The sequence below is a fragment of the Lathamus discolor genome, chromosome 1 (genome assembly GCF_037157495.1).
Source record: "Lathamus discolor isolate bLatDis1 chromosome 1, bLatDis1.hap1, whole genome shotgun sequence".
In the NCBI taxonomy this organism is placed as follows: Eukaryota; Metazoa; Chordata; class Aves; order Psittaciformes; family Psittacidae; genus Lathamus; species Lathamus discolor.
Window position 1 is genome coordinate 115,368,315 of NC_088884.1, and position 20,769 is coordinate 115,389,083.

The window sequence follows — 20,769 nt, forward strand, 5'->3', positions numbered from 1 at the left end:
TGGAGCATTCCAAACTTTCACTCAGTCCTGCTGCCATGCAAGAATTGTTGAGTTTAGCTTTTATTTCAGCAGCTGCTGTTTCAGCTAAAATCTGTATAACTGCACTGAGCTGTTGGTTGCCCCAAGGACAACTACCTTTGGCTGCATCCACTCACAACACAGTGCCACACTTTACTAACAGCATTATTTGAGAATCCTAAGCCAAAGTTGTGCCAAAGACTGAAGCCTCTTATCCACATTATATCATCTCTTTTAATAGCACCCCCAATTAAACACACACAATAATCTGCTAACCCCAATGAACCAAAACCATGTAGTGACCAACAGTGAAGAACAGAAAGCTTCTTGGATCAAGGTAGGTGACACAATTGAAATTACCTCACTTGACATCAAACAATGGATTAATGGGGAGAAAGTGAAGGAATAAATTTAAGTCAAGGCAATTTAAAAGATGAAAGGGGCAAAAGAGGTTGGAAATAAGTAAACAAGGAGGCACCCCTGTTTTAAACTATGCCAGCACATTTCCATGTCACTAGACGTGCTCTCTACAACCAGTGAATGAATCATAGAAACATAGAATAGAATCAGCTAGGTTGGAAAATACCTTTCAGGTCATCAAGTCCAGCTGTTACCCCAGGACTGCCAAGTCCACCATTAGACCATGTCACTGAGGGTCTCATCTACATGGATTTTGAACACTTCCAGGAACAGTGATTCCACCACTTCCCTGGGCAGCCTGTTCCAATGCCTGAGCACCCTTTTGGTGAAGAAATTTTTCATAATATCCAGCCTAAACCTCCCCTGGTGCAGCTTGAGGCCATTTCCTCTTGTCCTATCACTTGTTACTTGGGAGAAGAGACCAGCCACCTCCTTGTACCATCCTCCTTTCAGGTAGTTGTAGACAGAGAAAAGGTCCCCCCTGAGCTTTCTTTTCTCATGACTAAACATCCCCAGTTCCCACAGCCATTCCTCATCAGGCTTGTGTTCCAGACCTTTCACCACCTTTGTTGCCCTTCTGTGGACCCACACCAGCACCTCCATGTCTCTCTTGTAGTGAGAGGCTCAGAACTGAACAGTGTTCTAAGGTGAGCCCTCACAAGTGCCAAGTAGAGGGGGGCTGAAGCATGAATGTAAACAGGCAAGTAGTACCCATGATCTTAATGGCAATCAGATATGTATGTGTGCTCTGTTTGCTCAAGCTGATGTATATATATAGTATATATATATATATACACACACACACACACTCTTTTTCTAAAAGTAGGATATTGGCTTGTTGCATATACTAACCTCATATTTCAAGGATGATCTGGGTATTTTACAGTTTACTGAATCATCAGAGTTGATACTCTCATGCATCATTGTGTAATCAGTGGTCTGTGAATGGAATTAAGTCAGCAGGATAGATTATCTAACTTTAATTTACATTGCAAAAGAAATCTGCATTTATTTAGTTAGGGCACTTAATCTGTTTAAATCTATTACATATATATAATAAATTTATTATTATTTAGAGCCAAGACAAATGCTAAATTTCATAGCCCATACAAAGTGAGTCACTCTTTTTTTCTATCTTATTAAGGTTTTTGCCCTACTACAGAAATAAATATGAAAGCGCTTCCTGTGCCCTGAAGACTATGAGAGCCTAGGCAAGCAAATTAAGACCAGGCTGGATGTGGTTCTGGGCAACCTGATCTAATTGACGATGTACATGCTCATTGCAGGGGGTTTGGGCTAGATGACCTTTGAAGGTCCCTTCCAACCCAAACTATTCTATGACTTTGGGTTCCTCGTGATGTGCAGTACAGAAGCATCACACTCCACAGAAGTCCCATCACACACTTCAAGCTCACTTAAAGATGAACAACAGTACTTTAAAAAAGGCTTTGCCTGGGCTAAGAAAGGCCTTTCAGTCTTCCTTTTATTGTTTTATTTAAAAGAAATTTTATGATAGATGCATTTTATGAAACACTATAGAAAAAGATTGCCAATTCTAGACAAGGTCTCTCCTGAGAACTAGCTTATCCATTGCATGGCATTTAAACACCTTTTAATTCTGAGTGACAAAACACACCCCATTTAAGTAATTTCATGATGTTTAATCATCATTATACCTGTCTGTAATGCAGTAATCCATAGGCTGTTTAGTGATAGCTAGGAATGTTGCTGTGATATGTGACATACAGTCACAAGTGGAGGAGGATCCTTGCCCCAAAACGGTTCACAACTTCACAAGCTGTATGGCTGAGGCTACTCAGTAAAGCAGAGTTAGTTACTTTAACTGAAAGTCTACCTGATATGGCTGCCTGGTAAATGTGCAAGAGCAGAAGCAGCAGCAGGGACTGCGAAGTAAACTGTCTTTCACAATGGGATAGATTTTGATTCATTAGGGCTCAGGCAGTGAGCCTTCCCCTCAGGCACTTAAAGTGTTTATTTCATTTGTTGTTGGGTTTGAGTGTGTTTTTCATTCTGTTTTTGGATTTCTCAGCTAGGAGGCCTGAATTTCATGTCAGCACCCTGGGCATAGTGCTCGCATTGGCTGGGACTGCTTTGTTTCCCAGTAAACACTGCATTTTTTGCCCAGGTGCATTTGCCTTACAGTCTGTCTGGCATGAACAAGTTCAGAAATCTCCCCAGTGCTGCTACCTGAAAAGAACTTCCATTCTCCAGCAGAAAATTCAATGCTAAATTATCTTGTCTGAGACTGGTGTGCTTTCCTGGTGGTCCATTTCTACATTAAGGACCTCAGTCTTCCTGCAAATACTCAGTCATTACAGTTTTACTGAAATGCAGCTCCATGGCTTGACTCTCAGAAGCAGCACCCTGAAAGCATGCAAATAACAGAGCCCTGTCCTCACTCAGACAGCTGCCACCTGGCTCAAGGTGGGGAGCCAAGAGTTTGACACTCAGTCTGTCGCAGTGATTTATACCTTTGTGAAAGGTTACTGACTGCAGCCATTGCTCTGGAAGGTTTCTCACACCCAAGCTGAGTGTGGAGCAGTGCTGATCCCTGTTGAGGACCAGCCCCAGCCATGGCAGATACCTCTCCCCAGAGCCACCTTCCCGGCACCTCTGAGGGCAAGGCTGGTTTCTTGTTGCTTATAGGGGCAGAGGAAGTTATACCAAGAGGGGCTATGAAGACACTCCTTTTATTTCTAACTGCCTGAATCACCGGCCTTACAAAACACCCCACCGTGCCCTAGGTGCAGGAATCTTCTACTCCTCATGGTTAAAATCCAGGGAAACAAATCAAAAGATTTTCTGTCCTGCAGGAAATGGACTTCCTTTAAACTAGTAACACATCTTTTGGATAGGTTTGAAAACTTCGGAAGGGAGACTGTTTTCCCCTCCTCCAGCCTCCTCGGATAATGAATTATAGGAAGTGGTTGGTTACATAGGACATGCCTGATAATGGCTCTTTTAAATTCATATTAAAGGCTTAACTGGGACATCCATGCTCCCAGTAAGCATCTGAACCACGCAGATGTGCTGCCTCTCTCTCCCCCCTTTTCCATTCTCTAATTCTGAATATGTATTTGTAGAGTCACTTATTTTGGGAGTCAGAGAAACATTATACTCACTTTCCTTCATGGAAACAAGAAAAGACTTACAGCTTCTCCAGTGGAAACTGATGAAACACAAGTGCTCTTGGTCCTGCCAGCAAGAGACTGATGGCTGGAGAGAGAGGTCCTGAATGATGATTCATTTATGGAGCCTCTCAGGAGGTCATTCTTCGATATTCGTATTAGGAACCTCAAGCAGGGAACAGCATTGTGGATGGTTTTTCTGAAGGAAAATGAGACAAGAAACAAAACAGATGGCACATTGATGAGATGGCTTTGAAAATCACATGGTGAAAGTACCGTCTCTTTCCATAACCTCAGCACCGCTCCTGTTTTGACTGAGGAGGTCTTAAAGACTACATGGAAAAAGTGTGGTATATCTAGTGGAAACTACTTAACAGGCTGAAAGGAAAATAGCAGGTGCCTTCTGGGCCTCAAGTCAAAACACGTATGGAAGAGCTGCATGGATAAGTAATAAGAATTGAAAATATATTGAAGAATATGATTGCTTCTGATTTAATTACAAGGTTAGCCCAGAAAACTTTCAGGTTAGCTGGTATGAAGTTCTTCACTGTGCAAAGGCACAGGACAAGGGAAAAAAACAAAGGGGGAACTGGCCAGAAGAATCAGATATTGTTATTTATTTGTATCATGGCAAGTCCTATTTGGAATTAACACTCCATACAAGCACAGGGGAGAAGAATGATCTAGGCCCCAAAGAATTTTAAACCTTCCTATTCATTAAATAATAATCTCAGTTACGATATTTCTGTTTCTCCTGACCCCATCCCTAGCCCCATATGGAGCAGAAGAGCCCAAGAGCCTCCCCTGTGCAATGCCAGCTGGCCTTGCTCCTTGCTGCCGCCAAGGACTGTGATGCAGGGTGATGCTAGCCAGAGGGCTGCATTTGGTATAACACCTCCTCAGTGCCCCCCAGTCCATTATTTCAGCCCAACAGATTAAGTTAATAATGGCACAAAGCTAAATGAATGAGCCAAGAAGCAAGTCAGCAACAAGGTGTATGGAAAACAACTGATGCACAGGACTTAAGGATCAGTGGAGGATGTTTGAATACTGACTTCACACTGAGATGCAAGTCAAGTGGATGTATATTGTAGAATCTTTGCTTCTATAGTTGCCAGGTTTGTTGAATAATTAGTACATTTTAAGTCATCATTTCTGTTCTCAGAAAAGATCCCACACATTCAGGTCTCAGAGACCTGATTATGGGGTCACAAGTTTGTCAATCAAAAACAAACCCACCACCACCACCAAACCCCACAAACCCCAATACTTGCCATCCTCATGATTCTCAGTATACCAGACTCCTCTGTGTCCTTACTTATAACTTCAAAGGCAACTGAACTGCAACTCTGTGCCTACAGTGGAGATGAGGACTGAAGAAAGCTTCCTGTCACACCATTGTTCCTGATTCTGCTGAGATGCCTGCCAGCTGCTTGGAGGTGCAGGAGCCTGCCCTCATGGTGCTGGACAGAAAAGGGAGCTAGTGTTGTGCAGAAAATAAGTTTTGAGAATCAGCAGGGGTTTGCAGGACATGAGAAAATGCCAGGACCCGATAAGCTCATTTTCATGTTGAAGACCTCAGGCTGGTGCTGAAAAAGCAGCTGACAGCTTTTATCCCCAGCTAAGAAGCTCAACCACTTCCCTCAGACATAGCTGTAACTTCTAATGTCTGCCACAGCCTATCCAGGGCTGTAAAGTATTCAAGAACTTCAAGTTTGTGTAAAACATGCTATCCTGTTTATTAAGAAGGATTTCATGCAGAGACCTCGGCACACTGAAGGTTCATGAAATGTATATCTAATGGTGAATTTTCAAGGACAACATAACAACATTATTGATGTCTTGAGGGACCAGAGTCCCAATTTTACTAATATTTGGGAGGACTGTTGGGGGACATTTTGTGGGCTGGAATGAAATAACAGGTTTTGAAAGGTGTTTTAATACTGTATGTATGAAGTACAAAGTAGGTATAAACTGAGGTGCTTATTTAATGGTATCATTATAATCCTTTGAAATAAAAGTAAGCAAAACTGAAATATGTAGTAATTGCAAACACATTTTTGATAAAATAATACAAATAAAAATAAGATTTATGATTATTCAGCTATTTATGATGGAGCAGTTTTGAACAAGTAATTTTTTTGTATAATTGTGCTTCCCTTGGGAGCAAATTGGAAACACAAAGGTACAGAATTTCACTGCTTGCTACAAACAAATGACTACAAAACCTAAAACTTCCAAAAGCAAAGGAAGTTTCTGCAATGACTAACACAGCCAAGTGACATTCTCTCCCATAGAGATTGCTCAAGGAGTAAAAACTCTATTCCCACACAAAACAGCATTTCCTGAATTAAAAATCTGTACACATTTCCTCACTTATTCATATTTGTTATTTCTAGTGACAGTTATCAGGAAGAGAAGTATTTTTCTTCTTTATCCTGGTGGGGAAGGGGTTGGCAGGGGTATACAACAATTAACCTCTAGACCAGTTCTTAAAAGCCAAGTGCTAGCACAAAGGTCATTGTTACATTTTCTGTTACATCCATTGTAATTTACTTTTATTTCTCATTGCTTAAGGTAAGGAAACCACACAAAAAGACCTCTCTGATTTGTTGGGGTGTTAAGATGCAGTGACTGCAATTCTCTGTGCAAAAAAAGCCCCATGCTGTTGTAGCTGTACGTTTTTGGTTTGGGCCATATCTGAATTCTTTAGGTCCTGATTTCTAGATGCCTCCTTCTAGAAAGATCTGGAAAATAACATAGATTTAATTTGTTTCAGTATTACCAATGCAAAATGGTAATTCATCCCTTGCCCAAACCCTGAAGTCTTCGGCCTGAACAGACTGGCCCATTTATCCATCATCGAATAAATTACTTTCAACTCCTAACATGAATTATTAGAAGATTTGGGAATTACCCAGAAACACTGATCTCTACATACATATTCATTATTTACTGTTCAAGCAAAATTGGTCCTGCCAACATATTGTCACCAGCTGAGTTGCTGGTGTACCGTAGCTGCTTTTTCAGTTTTAAAACTGCATGTTTAATTGATCACAAGGGACCCAACATTACTGCTTTTCCTGACTGGAAAACTCCCAGGTCTATGAAAAGCCTTCACAATAACTCCATAAACACTTATCTTGTTGATATGTTTGGAAATACAAATTAGGAGGCAGGGAAAAAGTAAAAAAAACCCACTTTTTAAGAGAGTGTCTGAAATCCTGTGAACTCCAGCCTTTTTTAACTTTACTTGGAAAAGCCAATGCTGGTGGTAGGAAAAAGACTAATTGAAGTAGTTCGCTCTATGGTATCTGCTTTGAAAACACTCACTTGACCTTGCAGAAATAATATAAGGAATCATTCAACAGAGTAGCTTTGGATCACAAAAAATAATACCAGGTTAGCAATGGGTCAGCCAGCAATGCAAAACTTCTCATTCAACTTCTGCAACCCATCAGAGACTAGTCCTTCTCCTGTTCTAAATTAAAATTCCCTGGATCCTTCAGAAAGTAAGATAAGCTCAGGCTCTTGGAGGATGTAAAAAGATGTTAGTTACGATAACAGGCATTTTCAGACATTATATATGTTTTCACCATTTCTGGGTGTATTTCCACCAGCCATCTGAGAACCTTTAGCTGTTCTTACAACTTCACTGTCATTTGTTAGACATTCAAAACAATAAACCCAGTTTCCAGCCCCCAAATCCTAGTTCTCAGGCTGTATAACTTAGCAGCTTTTCCACTTCCTGGGTGAAACAAACCTCATACCGACGACTAACCCTGCCATCTAGTGGCGTTTGCACGTTTATCACATTTACCACGGTGGCATAGCCATTTTTCATCCACGCTCAATGCAGCATCCCTTTGTGGAAGATACACTTTGAAAGACTTGCAGAAAATTCTAGAGATATGCTGAATAGCAGTTTCTTATTACATAAAAAGCAAAATGCTTGTATAGTATTTTTCACTGCCAGTGTTTCAAAAACACATTATGTACAGCTCTGGAAGGTCCGAGCTCTGAGCTATATCTTGTATGTGAGGTATAGCTTCTTCAGAGTGCATTGCTGTGGGTTATAAAGGTAGGAAAGAAAAAATCATTTAGCTGCCCACCTAATGCTGGAGATAAGACTGAGAACACAATGGAGTTGTATCTCTTTCCTTCCATTAACCAAACAAATAAAACCCTCAGAAACAACCCTCTAACACCCCCTAATTTCACCAGATTTTTGGAAACCAAGTATTTCAGAAGTTTTGACAGAAGTGACTGACTTTGCCAGGACCTGAATATGTTTCTCAGCTGAAGCTGGCAGGACATGTCTAAATAAAACATTGAATACAAAAAAGAAGTTTTAGCTTGTTTAGTGTCTGGGAAGAGCAAGGTAAGTTTGTCCTTGTTTGAAACCATTCAGAAGAACACCACACCAGCTTATTCCCTTGCAAAAATACTTTGTTAAGTCCTCTGTGACACCTTCTAGGACCACATGACTGAGAACATAATCATTTCAGATGTGTCCATGCTCTGCATGCCTGCAGGTCCTAACTTGCACAAAGAGCAGGTGACCTTTCTGAAATGCAAGGTGGCTCCTTCTCATGCTTTCCTCAAATGTCAGGGAAGGCTGATCTGGTCTCTGGAGACCAACTGGGATGCTCTAGAGAAGTTATTAAAGGAGATTATAATGGACCTTCTTCTGCAAAGGGAAAGGTTTCTGATTCTTTAGAGAAGCGTCTGTTATGGTATATTAAATTATCATTCTATTCACCTATTCCTGTAGATTTCCAATCAGAGAGACAGTATGGAAATCTTTTTACAATGCATCATTACCTTTCTAATCATCTACTCTGTGGGAACATCTTCATACTCTCTGTTCCTTACCTTGCTGCAGTCAGAAAGGGCCTGGATAAAAATACAGAATTTATAGCTTTCAGCTCAGAAACTCATTCACTGACTGTCAGAGGCTTGAGAAGGAACTAAAAAGTCAAGAAAAGTTGGCTACCCATGCACCTTACTGAGACTGAATAGTGTTTAAGTATTTGTTAGTGAAACTGTGCTGGGTTGGCAGTGTTCTGTTTTAAAATACACAGTAATTGATATCTGTAATAATAAGTAGAATTATACTATAATTTGTTTATGTAGGCATAGGGTCAGAAATATTTTATGCCTGCAAAATCCATTCAGGCGTTTCAGAGAAGTGATCAACATTTTGCGCATTGAACCCCATTAGTGTAGTGCAAAACTTCTTTTTCAAGTCAAAGCTAATTTTTGAAAAAGCCAAGAACTGAGATTCTTTTCCCTGAAACAACTAAATTAAACAAATATGAAACCAGCCTTCACAAAACGCTTCTGTCCACAGAGTATTCCAGAAATGTTTGCTTTGTTTTTCAAAGGCAAATATTTGACCAAAGTTAGCGAGCCTGATAATGAAAAGGCAGTATTTTCAGTATATTTGGAAAACTTGCTGATTTGCATGGAGCTCTACCTGGATTACCAGCTTCCTACAGCTCTCACTTTGCACAGAACTGCTATGAAAACGCTGTTTGCTTCTTACAGAACGTCTCCCAAAGACCAACAACTTATTCACATTCGTACTGAAGTTGGTGTAAAGAGAATAACTTAAGTGCTTCAGAAAACCAAACCTTGAACATATACATATACAGTTTCTTAAATTTGTGATGATGGGATTTTGAACCCTGCTGGTTGGGACCTATTATATGGAGAAACCTATTGCGGCTGCCCCTGATATGGCAAAAGATGACCCTGAGTATCAACTCCTTCTTATATCAGTCACAGTGTTGTGCAGCTCCACAGGACAAAGCAGGGCTGTGAGGGGGAAGAAAAGTGAAGACAGGGACTGTTATCCCCTGTTGGCCACCCCTGAAGCCACATTTGGAGCTCCATGTGCTATACAGCTTGCCCTGTACCAGATGGATGCAGTGAAGGCTCTAATCATCTGGATCCCATCATGGGGTGATCAGGGCAGGAGCACACGCTGCATGGGATAAGGGTGCAGGAATGAGTGTAGTTCATTCATTGTAAAAACCACAATTGTATGTACAGTTATAGTCATAATTATATGTTTACTGTACCTGTATCTTGGGTGAATTATTGCATATATGATGGGGTTGTAGATTGCAGAAGCTTTGGCAATAACTGCTGGCACAGATTTGGAATATGGTGTTAGGGTGTTGGCTCGACTAAAACAAAGCAAAAACATTACACACAGCTATGCCATGGATTGATACCAAATTATTAAAACATATTTATTACTCTTTTTGACCATTTTTGTGCTGTGTACGAAATGTTAATTCATTCACATGTATTCCTTGCTCAGATGAAAGGTTTGCATTTGACAGCACGTACTTGATTTCATTTATTTGGAGAAGATGGAAAATTGCAAGTAATTAGTAATTTATTTGAGGGTAACCAGGAATACACAGAATGACCTCCCCTGTTTCTATACCAGAGAAAAAAAAAAGAAAAATGAAAAAAAAAAAAAAAGAAAAAAAGAAAAGAAAGAACAATATGCTAAATCAAGCCCGTTGTGGCCATCTGGGAAAAGTGAATGGCGATAAAAAAAGAAAATGGGATCAAACGTAAAAATCTTTCAGCAACAACATCTGTGCTGCACAGAAATAGTTGTCAATGACTTAGCTGCAAACACTGCAGAAGGAAGAGAGGACTAGAAGTGATTTGAAACCAATATTTTCTTCTTAACCCACAGTCAGTCATGTCTGATCAGTGTCAGCACTGGATAATTACAACTAATACAGAATCACAAAATAGTTTGGGTTAGAAGGGACCTTTAAAGATCATCCAGTTCCAACCTCTCTGTCATGGGCAGGGACATCTTTCACTAGACAAGGTTGCTCAAAGCCCCATCCAACCTGACTTTGTAATCAAGAATGTGCACTGACAAGAAAGAACATCCCTTTGGAGCAGTGAGCAGCTGGAGGAAGTTGAGAGCTCAGGGTGAGTATGAGGTAATATAACTTATCTTCTGCCCTTTGTCAGAGCCAGCAGTGTATGGAGGAAGCTTCTTGAGAGAACAGGTATTAGAAGAGAAGAGAGATAACTCCTCCAATTCATGTAAAGTATCACGGGGGAGAGGAAACAACATACACCAAAATGTAGATAGAAAGTCATAATAGTTTCAAAATACAAAGAAAAATAATCCCTTTTCTAGCTTTATCCACAAAAATATAGTGAAGAATGCAATATCAACTCTAATGTAATAACTATTTAAAAGCCTTTCAAAGGGAGATCTGCTTCTTGTGGGTACAGTAGTAATCATATTTATATTTCAGAATAACCCATGCTCTTTGGATAGTGTTTCTACTTACCCTGCCCAGGCAATCAAGGTGACACAAGCATATGGAGACCAGGACAAGACAAACACAATGATGACCACAAAAGCAATTTTTGCCAGTTTCCATTCATTCTTCATGGATTGAGAGAGGTAGGATTTCCGGCTGCAGGACCCCAGCTTTTGAACATCTCTGTGAGGGAAAAAGAATACAAACACATCAGCAGGAGGGTAAAAAAGTGAGGTGCAACATCTCTAATATGTTCTCAGCAATATGCAAAGTGAAGCAGATTTCATCTTTCCCTCTTCTCTCTTATTTTGTCCTCTGATATTTAAAAACCCTGGTAGTTCATGTAGTGAAATGGTCCCAGGCATTCTGTCTGAGCTTTGTTTGTCTGTGGAACTGAGCCAGAAGAACCCCTGGGACTCCAGGACAGCACTGCCGTGTCCTTATCCTATCACAAGGAGGGTTTCAGTTTGGGAGGGTAAAGAAACTGGCAACCCTTTCCCTTCATTGCTCTCAGAAGTGAAGCAAGCAAAGTCACAGCTGGATGCAAAAATCAAATCTTACGGCTTTTGCTTTTCAAGGAGTAACAGCTTGCAGAAGTTCAGCTCATGAGGTAATATGTGCTGGAATAGCCTGACTAGTCTGAGGAACCTGGCCCCAAACACTTAGGAGACATTCCCTGCAGATTCATTCACTGAAGAAGAGTATTTTCAGAGGGGGGTACAACAGGTAGTCCTACTGGTTTTGCCACAGAAAGGCCCTATCAAATTATCTTCTCATATCTGACAAACAGCCCCCCCACTTTATTAGAAAGACTGTTTCATATGGTTTAGCACAGAAATAACAATTTTTATATATCAGTGTTTTTAAATGAAGACATATGTCAGTGATTACTAGCCACCAGGGTAACAAACTGTTTCCTGGTGCACTGTGAACATACTTGTAAAGTGAGTGTACTGTATTAGTGAGCAAAAGGCACAGAAAAATCTTGTAGCCATTGTGCTTCATAGGTGTACAAGACGCCATTGTTTTTAAGATTTATTCTTAAAAGCCAAGACTAAGGACAAAATATAAAGTTCAGTAAGAAGTTCAATTTAGGCATACAGCTAAACATGTTTGTTAAAATGGAATTTAGCCTTGTGAAGCCAAGCAACTTCACCAAGTGCCTAGGCACAGAGGAAAGCCATCAGTGCTGGTGACACTGAAAGCAGTGGGAAGGACTCACAGTCCCATCTGGTATTGGATCAGACCAGAGATAAGTCATGTGTTTATTAGGAGGGAAATAACTAACAGAATGAAGTTACTTTACAGATCTAAAACTGATGATTTTTTTTATTTCAAATCTAGACCAAGAATTCGGGAAAGAAAAAAGAAAGTGTCCGAAAAAGCACAGTCAGATATTGTGTGTACAGTTGTGAGGCTTGAGTGAATCACAAGGTTTTCTGGGATGCCTGCCTTAAATAAAACTGACAAAAAGTATAAGGAATGTTATGTTTACAGAGCAGCTCAAAGGCAGATGATGCCCCCATTGCTACACGCTGAAAACTCTGTTGGAATGCACAAGGACCATGTTCCTTCTATTGCAAATCTGAGATACAAATAATCCAAACTATCAAATCATCTGATGTATTATTAACTACCGCACATTGTGATAAGATTAGAAACACCAAAGACTTCTTCCCCTACGCCAAAATACACACACCCATTCCAGCTTTTACATTAATAAAAATATTTCTCTAGTCACAGTTGTTAATGATCTGTCACTTAATTTCCAGTTTCAGCTAGGATTAATTTTTGATTCAGGTTTTTCTGCAGCTAAAGAAATCGAGGAAGTCTTCTAACACAAGAAAAGGGGAATTTACTTATTTCAGCTATATTGCTTACCTGCCAGTACGTCTTATGGCCAGGAACATAGATAAATAACAATGGAATATTATTATCAGGGGAACAAAAAACACGCAGCAACATAAAATCATGGTGTAACTTCTGTTTGCAGGGGAGTAGGTTACATAGTCCCATGTACAGGATATCATCAACCCCTCAGGCACATAGGAACCTATGAAATACATGGAATACATTATTCACACATACACCCAAAGCTTGCGCAGTTGCTGATCCAACAACTGAGCACTTAAAATAAACCGTGTACTATATACATATTCTGCAAGAGCTAGGCTGGCCATATTATACATGTGACATGAGAATGTGAGTGCATGTGTGGAGAGTAGCTCCTGACTGCCAGACTCTCATATACACCTAATACTCCATCTGCAGTTTGTTCTGCTCGGATACAACCTGCTCTGCAACATATACAGATATTTGCTACAACAAACCATGAAGCAGTGGCTAGGCATCCTCCCAAGAACCTATTAAAAATCTCATTGTTTTGTACCCCAAGCAAGGCTAAAAGAGGCCACATAGGGAATACTAGAAGAGAGAGAGAGCGGACAACATACTCCACCCGAGGAGCGGAGCCACGCTCCATGCCAGCGAGTACAGCCACACAACAGCGATGATCTGCATGGTGCGTTTCTTTGAGCTCCACTGTATGGATTGCAGGGGCTTAGTGATCACAAGGTAGCGGTCAACAGAAATAGCTAATAAAGTCATCATTGAGGTTATTCCGAAGAGTGCCCCACAGAAAGCGTACAAGTCACAGCCTGAAGTAGAAAATGGCAATGTCAGTGATTTTCTTAAAACAGATGCATGTTTGCTCTCAGAGTCTGACATGAAAAACCTCCCATCTTTTTCCTGGCTCAGTAGTTCTCTCACATTAGTAGGATTTTCTTAGTCTCACAATTTCATGGTTATTAAAAGCTCATTAGAAAACCCACAAATATTAATAAAATACAAATATATGTATTTGACAAGTCCTACTTTCCCCTGTGGGCTGCAACTGGGAACCTTTTGTTAATGGAAAACTGCCTCAAATAAAATCAAATCTAATTAATGTTACATTTTCCTGGATTATTGCCCAGTATATTGATCTTAACAGGCAGCAGACATCTGTCCGCTAATGACAGATGAGTGTTTAAAACAATGGCTTTGGTTTATATGGCTTAAAAATGTAGAAGTGGTTTAAATTTGCTGGTTAAAAGACCAGCTGGAGCCCTTTTAAAAAACCTGAGAGTTTTTAAATAAAGCAGGGGTTTTTCTCTTTTTTTGCATTCAGGTATTGCACCAGCAGATGAAATCTTGTAGAGTTAAACTGTCCCTAATTTGATTCAGAAACCTGTGTCAAACGATCATTCATTTTTTGAGATCTTGTGTCAACCCATGTGGATATAGACAACAGCCCACTGGTAATAGGAGGCAGTCAAAACACCAGATTCAACCTTAAAGGAGACTTCTTCTAAAGGTTTTATAAGTAACCTGTAATAAAGGACCGAATGACACTCAACCCAAATAATTGCTTCACTTTGTGGCAGCATGATAATTTACACTGATCTTATCTAAGAGTATAAACAGAACTAAAAACATTCCTCAAACTGAAGAAGAGTCCCTTCTGTGCCACTAAATAATACATGGTCTCTGGGCTTGCTCCACCAATATACGACCACTATTTGGTGCAGATTTTCACCCAATGATGTGACCAGCAGCACCAAACAGAGCATTAAGCCTTCTGAGGAACCTGCTATACTCACATTTCAAATATAGTTTGAGCATGCATCACTTTTGGTTTTTTATAGTTGGAAAGAAAGGAGCTTAAATTTGCAGAGTCCTCAACTGACTCTTGTTATTTAAATCTCTTAATTAAATGCGAGATTCCTAGAAGCATGCTAATGGATATCAGCATATATTTCTAAGTAAAAATAACTCCCTCTTAAACTAATACAGCAAAAAATAATTACAACTTAATACAGCTTTTCTATCCATCTATAGTCATTGCATCTGCCCTTACGAGCTAAAGGGTAAGAAGATTACGTGCTGATCTTGATTCCTTTCTTTCCAAAATAAGTAAGATCAAAGAATGACATATATAACATAAAACACGTGCTATCATGCTGACTGATGTCACTGAAGAGTCTTGTGCTGCTCAAGCAGCACAAGCCGAGGTTAAGGCTAAAATAGGCTGCAGCCAGTATAGAGCTGGTGAGAAACAAATTAGTGTTGAAAAGTACCTATATCTCCAAGTATCCATTCTCTATGCAAGCTGTTGACAAAGCACATGGGTGCCTGAGAAGCTGACATCAGGAAGTCGCTCACAGCCAAATTCATTATAAAGTAGTTTTGGGGTGTCCTCAGCTTCTTGTTGCTTAAAGACATGAGAAATAACATGATTTTAAATAGACAAAGTGAACAGTTAACTTTATAACTTGGCTTACTAGCATGAACAAATACTATCCAGCGGTTACTTACAGTCAATTGCTAATAATTAAGCAATTACTGCAGCCACAGATGTAGCTATTTCAAAATGACAACTGACAAAAGCAGGTGGGATAAAATAGGCTGTTTCCACCTCAAAATGAGGAGAATTCTAGCTATCCTGAAAAATATTAATTTGTTCAGGACAAGAGCGCTTCCCTATAAGTGCAGTAATACTGCGAGTGTCTGGCACTACACAAGACCAAGATCTGAAGCAGTTACAGAGCCAAAGAACCTCCTTTAGGCGACTTTTTAAAAGGTGCTGACCTGAAGAATCACCACGTTACCACTGATCAAATGACCCTTTGCAAAGTGCTATGGCACAAGCAAAGCGTGCACAGAAATTTGAAATAAATACTTCTCATATACATCTTGTAAGGGAGAACAAAAGCTCTCAGCTGCAGATGGGCAGGCAGCATTGAATTCCAGAACAAAGAGTGTGAAAGCAGCAGCCAGTCTGCAAGCAAAATTTATCCAAAGAAAACAAACATCACTTCCAGGGTTTTTTCCCCACATCTCACCACTTCACATAGTCTCACTTGACAGGGATATCTGGGGTCACAACCTCCTTGGAAACTTTCTGCTGGTATTCAAGGTTACCCTTGGCTCTGGCCAAGAGGAATAAAGATACTGGTAACATAATAAAGAGCCTCTCACTTTTAATTAGGGTTATTTGGTTGAATATGCCCTTGTTGCTCTGATCGAATATTATGTCCCATTAGGAAAGTTAAGTTAAGCTGTGAGTTAATGTCACCCAAATCTACCTTAAGACTGTCACTTTTGAAGGACATACTGAGAAAGCGCAACAGTGAACTAGTAGTCCCTCACTGTCAACCTCTGTATTAGTTGCATGGTGAAGTAAAATGCTCTGATACCTAGCGTATGAATTCAGGGCTTTTCACAGAGTTAGGTACATATAATGCAAAAAGAGGTAACATGGCACACTCTTTGAGATACAGGGAAGAAGCAGGATTTATAAATAACTCTATTCTTACAAACTGCATGCAGTAATTTTCAAGACTTGCTTCTTCTCCCTCAAACACCTCCTTTAGTGCAGAAAGTTGAACAACTGAGGCCTTTCTGATGTGCTTTAAAATACCAGTATTTGCAGATAACATTAATTTCTTTCCTCATGCAGATAAAGTAATACTGAAAAAGAAATTGAAAAAGCCATCTCAGTGCTGCTGCAATTCTAACAAAACCTTGGGTCTCTTAACTGCCTGCGTGAGAGAGTTCACACCTTTGCCTATGGAGATTTTCCTCCTTTGACAATTTAATGCTTTTATTATAGCAGCTAAACAAAGAAATTTCAAGAAAAACAGACAGCTTGTGCTGCATTTCAAAAATCATGAAGGTATCTACAGTTGCAGGGAATCCAGTTTCTTCTCTACCTCATATTAAAAGCCAGTTATTCAAAATAACTAAACTATTTGTCATAAACATTTAAGAATAAAAAACCAATGCTTGGTTCATAACCCCACCAGTGTTTCTAGCACTGTAAGCCCCCTTTGCATAAAACATGTATGATGACAGTAAGCAGTGAGCGAGGAGGATTTTGAAAGCCAGCATCACAGTGTAAGACAGAAGGTGCCTATTTTTTTTCCATTAGGTTTTTGCATACTCCAGCTGCAGTAGCTTTGGCTGTCTATTACACTGTCACAAGCCAAGTGAGCAAACAAACGGACAGAAATCCTATGATCAGCCTGAAGCAGGGAATACACTGATGGCATGAGTTCATCTCATGTAGCACATTGTTTTCTTGGTACTTCCAGGCCATCGGGTCTTTCCAGGATTATCAGTTTTTGTCAAGTATTTCTGCACATTCTACAGGGTGAGTGTAGAAGCCTGTAACTAAGAAACTGTGGTTTCTATCATTAAAAGTATTAAACTCTTCTTGCAAGATGTGAACCTAAAAGCCAGTCAGATGAACTGTAAAAGGAATTTTTGTACCTGTAAAATGCATACAGAACTAGAAGGTTTCCAATGATGCCAATGGAGCCAATAATGAGCACACATGTTCCTACGGTGTAAAGAACATAGTCGGGGATCTCTGCCTTGGTCACAGTGTGTAGCTGGGTGCCCATGTTGAAACCCTGAGTGGAAAACAGAGGAAAAGGAAAGCTTAGCCCATTGAGGACACTTATTTCAGGAGTCACATGCTCAGCCTGTTGAAGCAAGGCAGAGCATTCACTTCCACAGTTCATGCAAATCAAATACACACCTCTGAGCTCTTTTTACAGCCCCTATCGTCAAGTTTCCTAGAGTAACTTTCATTACTTTAACAGTACATATATTAAAAAGCACAACAGGGGAAACAGACTGGGAAAAAATACCAAGGAAGTTACGATGATGATGTGGAAAGGGCAAAGGTGTACTAGCATAAAACTCACTCATGGTAACTGCTGCACTTAGAGCTCTCAGAGCTACCTGAAAATACAAACTTCAGTTCAACAAGGACTTGCCCATCAGAGTTTCGTATTATTAGGAGCACTGATACCAAATCCCACTTTTAACAAACATTAAGTCCTCTGGGTCTCCCCAAACTCCTATCCACTAATTTACAGTGCTGCAAAACCATGGAAAAGGTAGGAGACCAGAGTTCAAACAGCAGTGTAGCATTGCCTGTGTAAGCACAAATGCATTAAATAGTCTTAACACCTCTTTCACTGCCCTTTATCTCCAGCACATTAATAAAACCCCGCTAACTCTCTACTTTTCTTTCTAAATAAATTCAGATTTATCACTGGCTAAACTCAGCAGAAGGGCAGCCTACAGCTAATCCACTCAGCTCTCATGAGCATTATCAACAAGAATAGTCTGAATTGCCCAATGGAGATGCTTATTGATCAAGTCGAAAGCAGCTAAGCCATACAGAGCACTCACACAGGCAACTTGTCACAGCTAAGGACCTGCTTCTCATCACTGCATTTTGCTGGTGTGCAGCTCAGTGATGCGCCGAATGTCAGACAAAGCTGATTGTGGTCTGTGAGAGAGGAGCTGGGTGACAGAACAGGTTCAAGATGATACTTACCCCATTGGTAGAATTCAAGCAGTCATTTGAAAATGGTGAGAAGAGTCTTTCTTTCCCCCTGTTGCTAGCTCCTCATCTCCCATACTGCTGCTTCTCCTTTCTGCCTTCTATTATTCCTCACTCATCTGTGAAGTGCACACACTACAGCTCCCTCGTCATACAACGGTTCTAGCTTTGGACATTATTCCCTCAGCTGTACAATCCCACTGGCAGTGCTCCCCAGGGTGGGTTGGGTTCAGAGATAGGGAGCACTGGGTGAGATGCATAAGCCCGAGCATCCACAGAACAGCAGGTCTGTAGCAGAAACACTGACAGAAAAGCTCCCAGGGCTAAAAAGATGTAGGAAATGGTACAAAAGCTATGTCTTCTAAAGCAGAAAGCTGCCTTCAAGCCTTCTCATCAACCTGATGGGCTCTACCCATCATAGGATAGCTACCACCAACATGACAATTCACCAAAGTTAACGTCACTTCAGAAGTAGAAAGAAAGAAAGAAAGGGGAGTGCCTGCTGATGCTGGCTGCACCAGGAGGCTTCCATTGCTGCTCCCAGCAATTAGGCAGCAAGAAAAAATGTCACCCTGTGCAGCATTTACCCCTGAAGAAGGTGCAAGAGGTAGTGTCAGAGCAGGCAGTGCACAGAGGAAATGCAGCCGTGGCCATTCAGTGGCACCAAGCACAGGCTGCACCATGCTTTCAGAGCAGGACTGCCTGGGCACAGAAATTAACCATGTTAAACTCCTTTCCTTTTCCCTCAAACGTAATTTTAGCAGCGTGTGTGCACTAAATCAGAACCCTACCTCATTTTTTAGTGTGTGCACCAAATCAGAACCCTACCTCATTTTTTAGTGTGTGCACTAAATCAGAACCCTACCTCGTTTCTAAATCAGAACCCTACCTCATTTCTGGCAATGCATACTAAAGAGGCTAAACTGGGGAGAAATGGAAAGGATCCTTTTTCTTTTCTTCCTTTCCAGCTTATCTGTTAGGTATGCTCAAGATTTACATCTAAATATATAGAGGGTTATTACATAGGAGTATTACACAGATCTAATTCAGGGCAAGGAGGACTTTCTTGTTGTCTGTATTACGCTTTACTTCACCATACGAGTACTCACTGTTGCAGAAACTCATTTCAGAAATGCACTATGAATTTCACACCCAAAGGTGTCTCGCCTTATCTCTCTGCTGAAGAGATGCTGACTTGGATGTTTTGGCTTCGTTCATTCAGTTAAGGGTGATGAACTATGTCAAAAGCTGAAAATGCCTCATGTGACACATTTGTAAACTCAGATTACAGTTTGCTGGTGATATTGGATGAAATATAAACTACTAATGCTTACAGAGTGGAATTTGGAAGGCAGTAAATACTCAGTGCTACACAGAGCCTGCAATCTCAGTGAGAAGCTAAAGTGAGGAATGTTTGGATTACAGAGGCTTTGAAGAAGGGATCTTGCCTTCAGAGGAGTCCATAAAATACCATTCACTTTTGCTGCAATATTAATAGTAGTAAGAACAACTTTAAGATCCAAATGAAAAGACAGCTACTTATTCACTTCTGTTGGTGTTACCCTGAGACAGCAGAATGTGGCAAGCATCCAGCTACATGAAATGTGGCAATCTGATAAAGACAGAAAACCATTTATAACACTAATTTGGATCTAAGAAGATAAATGTGCACATCTATGTGTGTGTGCATATATATATTTCAACAGAAAACCTCAACTTTGATTAGTTTGAAGCTATTTGTACCAGTTTAGCCTGTTTTATTTAGAAAATTTCCACTAGTTTGATTAAATTATTTATTTTATCAAAGAGAATTTATACTGTTTCACTCAAAAACACAAATGTAAACAAGCAGCCCATGAAGGTGCCAGTAATTGCAGCAGGGCCAGCTTCTGGCATCCTTGCCTATTCTGTACTCACTTTCTTTGGCTCCTTTTAAATTAATGCTACAGTCACTTGAGTTTTGGCTCTATAAGATGTTGGACTTGACAACTCATATAAATTATGATGTGGCTTTACCCTTATATGTGATGTGACTACAACATCAAAATGCTGTCACCTACATGGCAGCTTGGGGGGCTTTCCTGTCAGGGAAACTAAAAGATCTGCAAGCAAATAGAGAATAAACAATTAACAGCTGTCCCTCAACTAGCTGGCAAAGGATGCAGGCACCAGATATAAAAATAAACTTGGTCTATTTCTCCCAAAATAAAGATGGAAAACTTAACAGATGAGGAAAGTTACTCTGTGAAAGCTTTTGTAATTTGATTTTTAGTGACAAAATGATGTCCAAATAATTAGAGCCATCTGTTTCTGTTTTCCAGCTAGTAAGCTTAATAAAGATTGCAATGCAGAAGACAAAAAAAATGTAGTTAAAAAAGGAGGGCAAGGGCAGGCTCCCTTCAGCGTGTAGGGGTAGAAAATACTGGATCGAACTCAGAAATGGTTGTAAGATTGGTATTAGGTGGATATA

At 40.2% G+C, this 20,769-nt stretch overlaps 1 protein-coding gene across 5 annotated transcripts in view; it reads right to left on the reverse strand.

The window, feature by feature from the left end:
• The window catches only part of LOC136020573 (melanopsin-like), a 39,152-nt gene that overhangs the window by 7,419 nt on the left and 10,964 nt on the right, over positions 1-20,769 (reverse strand). For 4 of the 5 annotated variants that reach the window (XM_065691769.1, XM_065691790.1, XM_065691780.1 and 1 more), the window contains exons 2-9: positions 17,213-17,355; positions 15,019-15,152; positions 13,354-13,557; positions 12,782-12,953; positions 10,928-11,083; positions 9,674-9,781; positions 3,612-3,786; positions 1,291-1,377 (exon numbers count right to left, since the gene is read on the reverse strand). In XM_065691769.1, the coding sequence (XP_065547841.1) occupies positions 1,291-1,377; positions 3,612-3,786; positions 9,674-9,781; positions 10,928-11,083; positions 12,782-12,953; positions 13,354-13,557; positions 15,019-15,152; positions 17,213-17,346 (1,170 nt within the window). In that variant the 5' untranslated portion in view covers positions 17,347-17,355. The remainder of the gene's footprint in view (positions 1-1,290; positions 1,378-3,611; positions 3,787-9,673; positions 9,782-10,927; positions 11,084-12,781; positions 12,954-13,353; positions 13,558-15,018; positions 15,153-17,212; positions 17,356-20,769) is intronic. The other variant, XM_065691807.1, reaches the window with a different exon arrangement.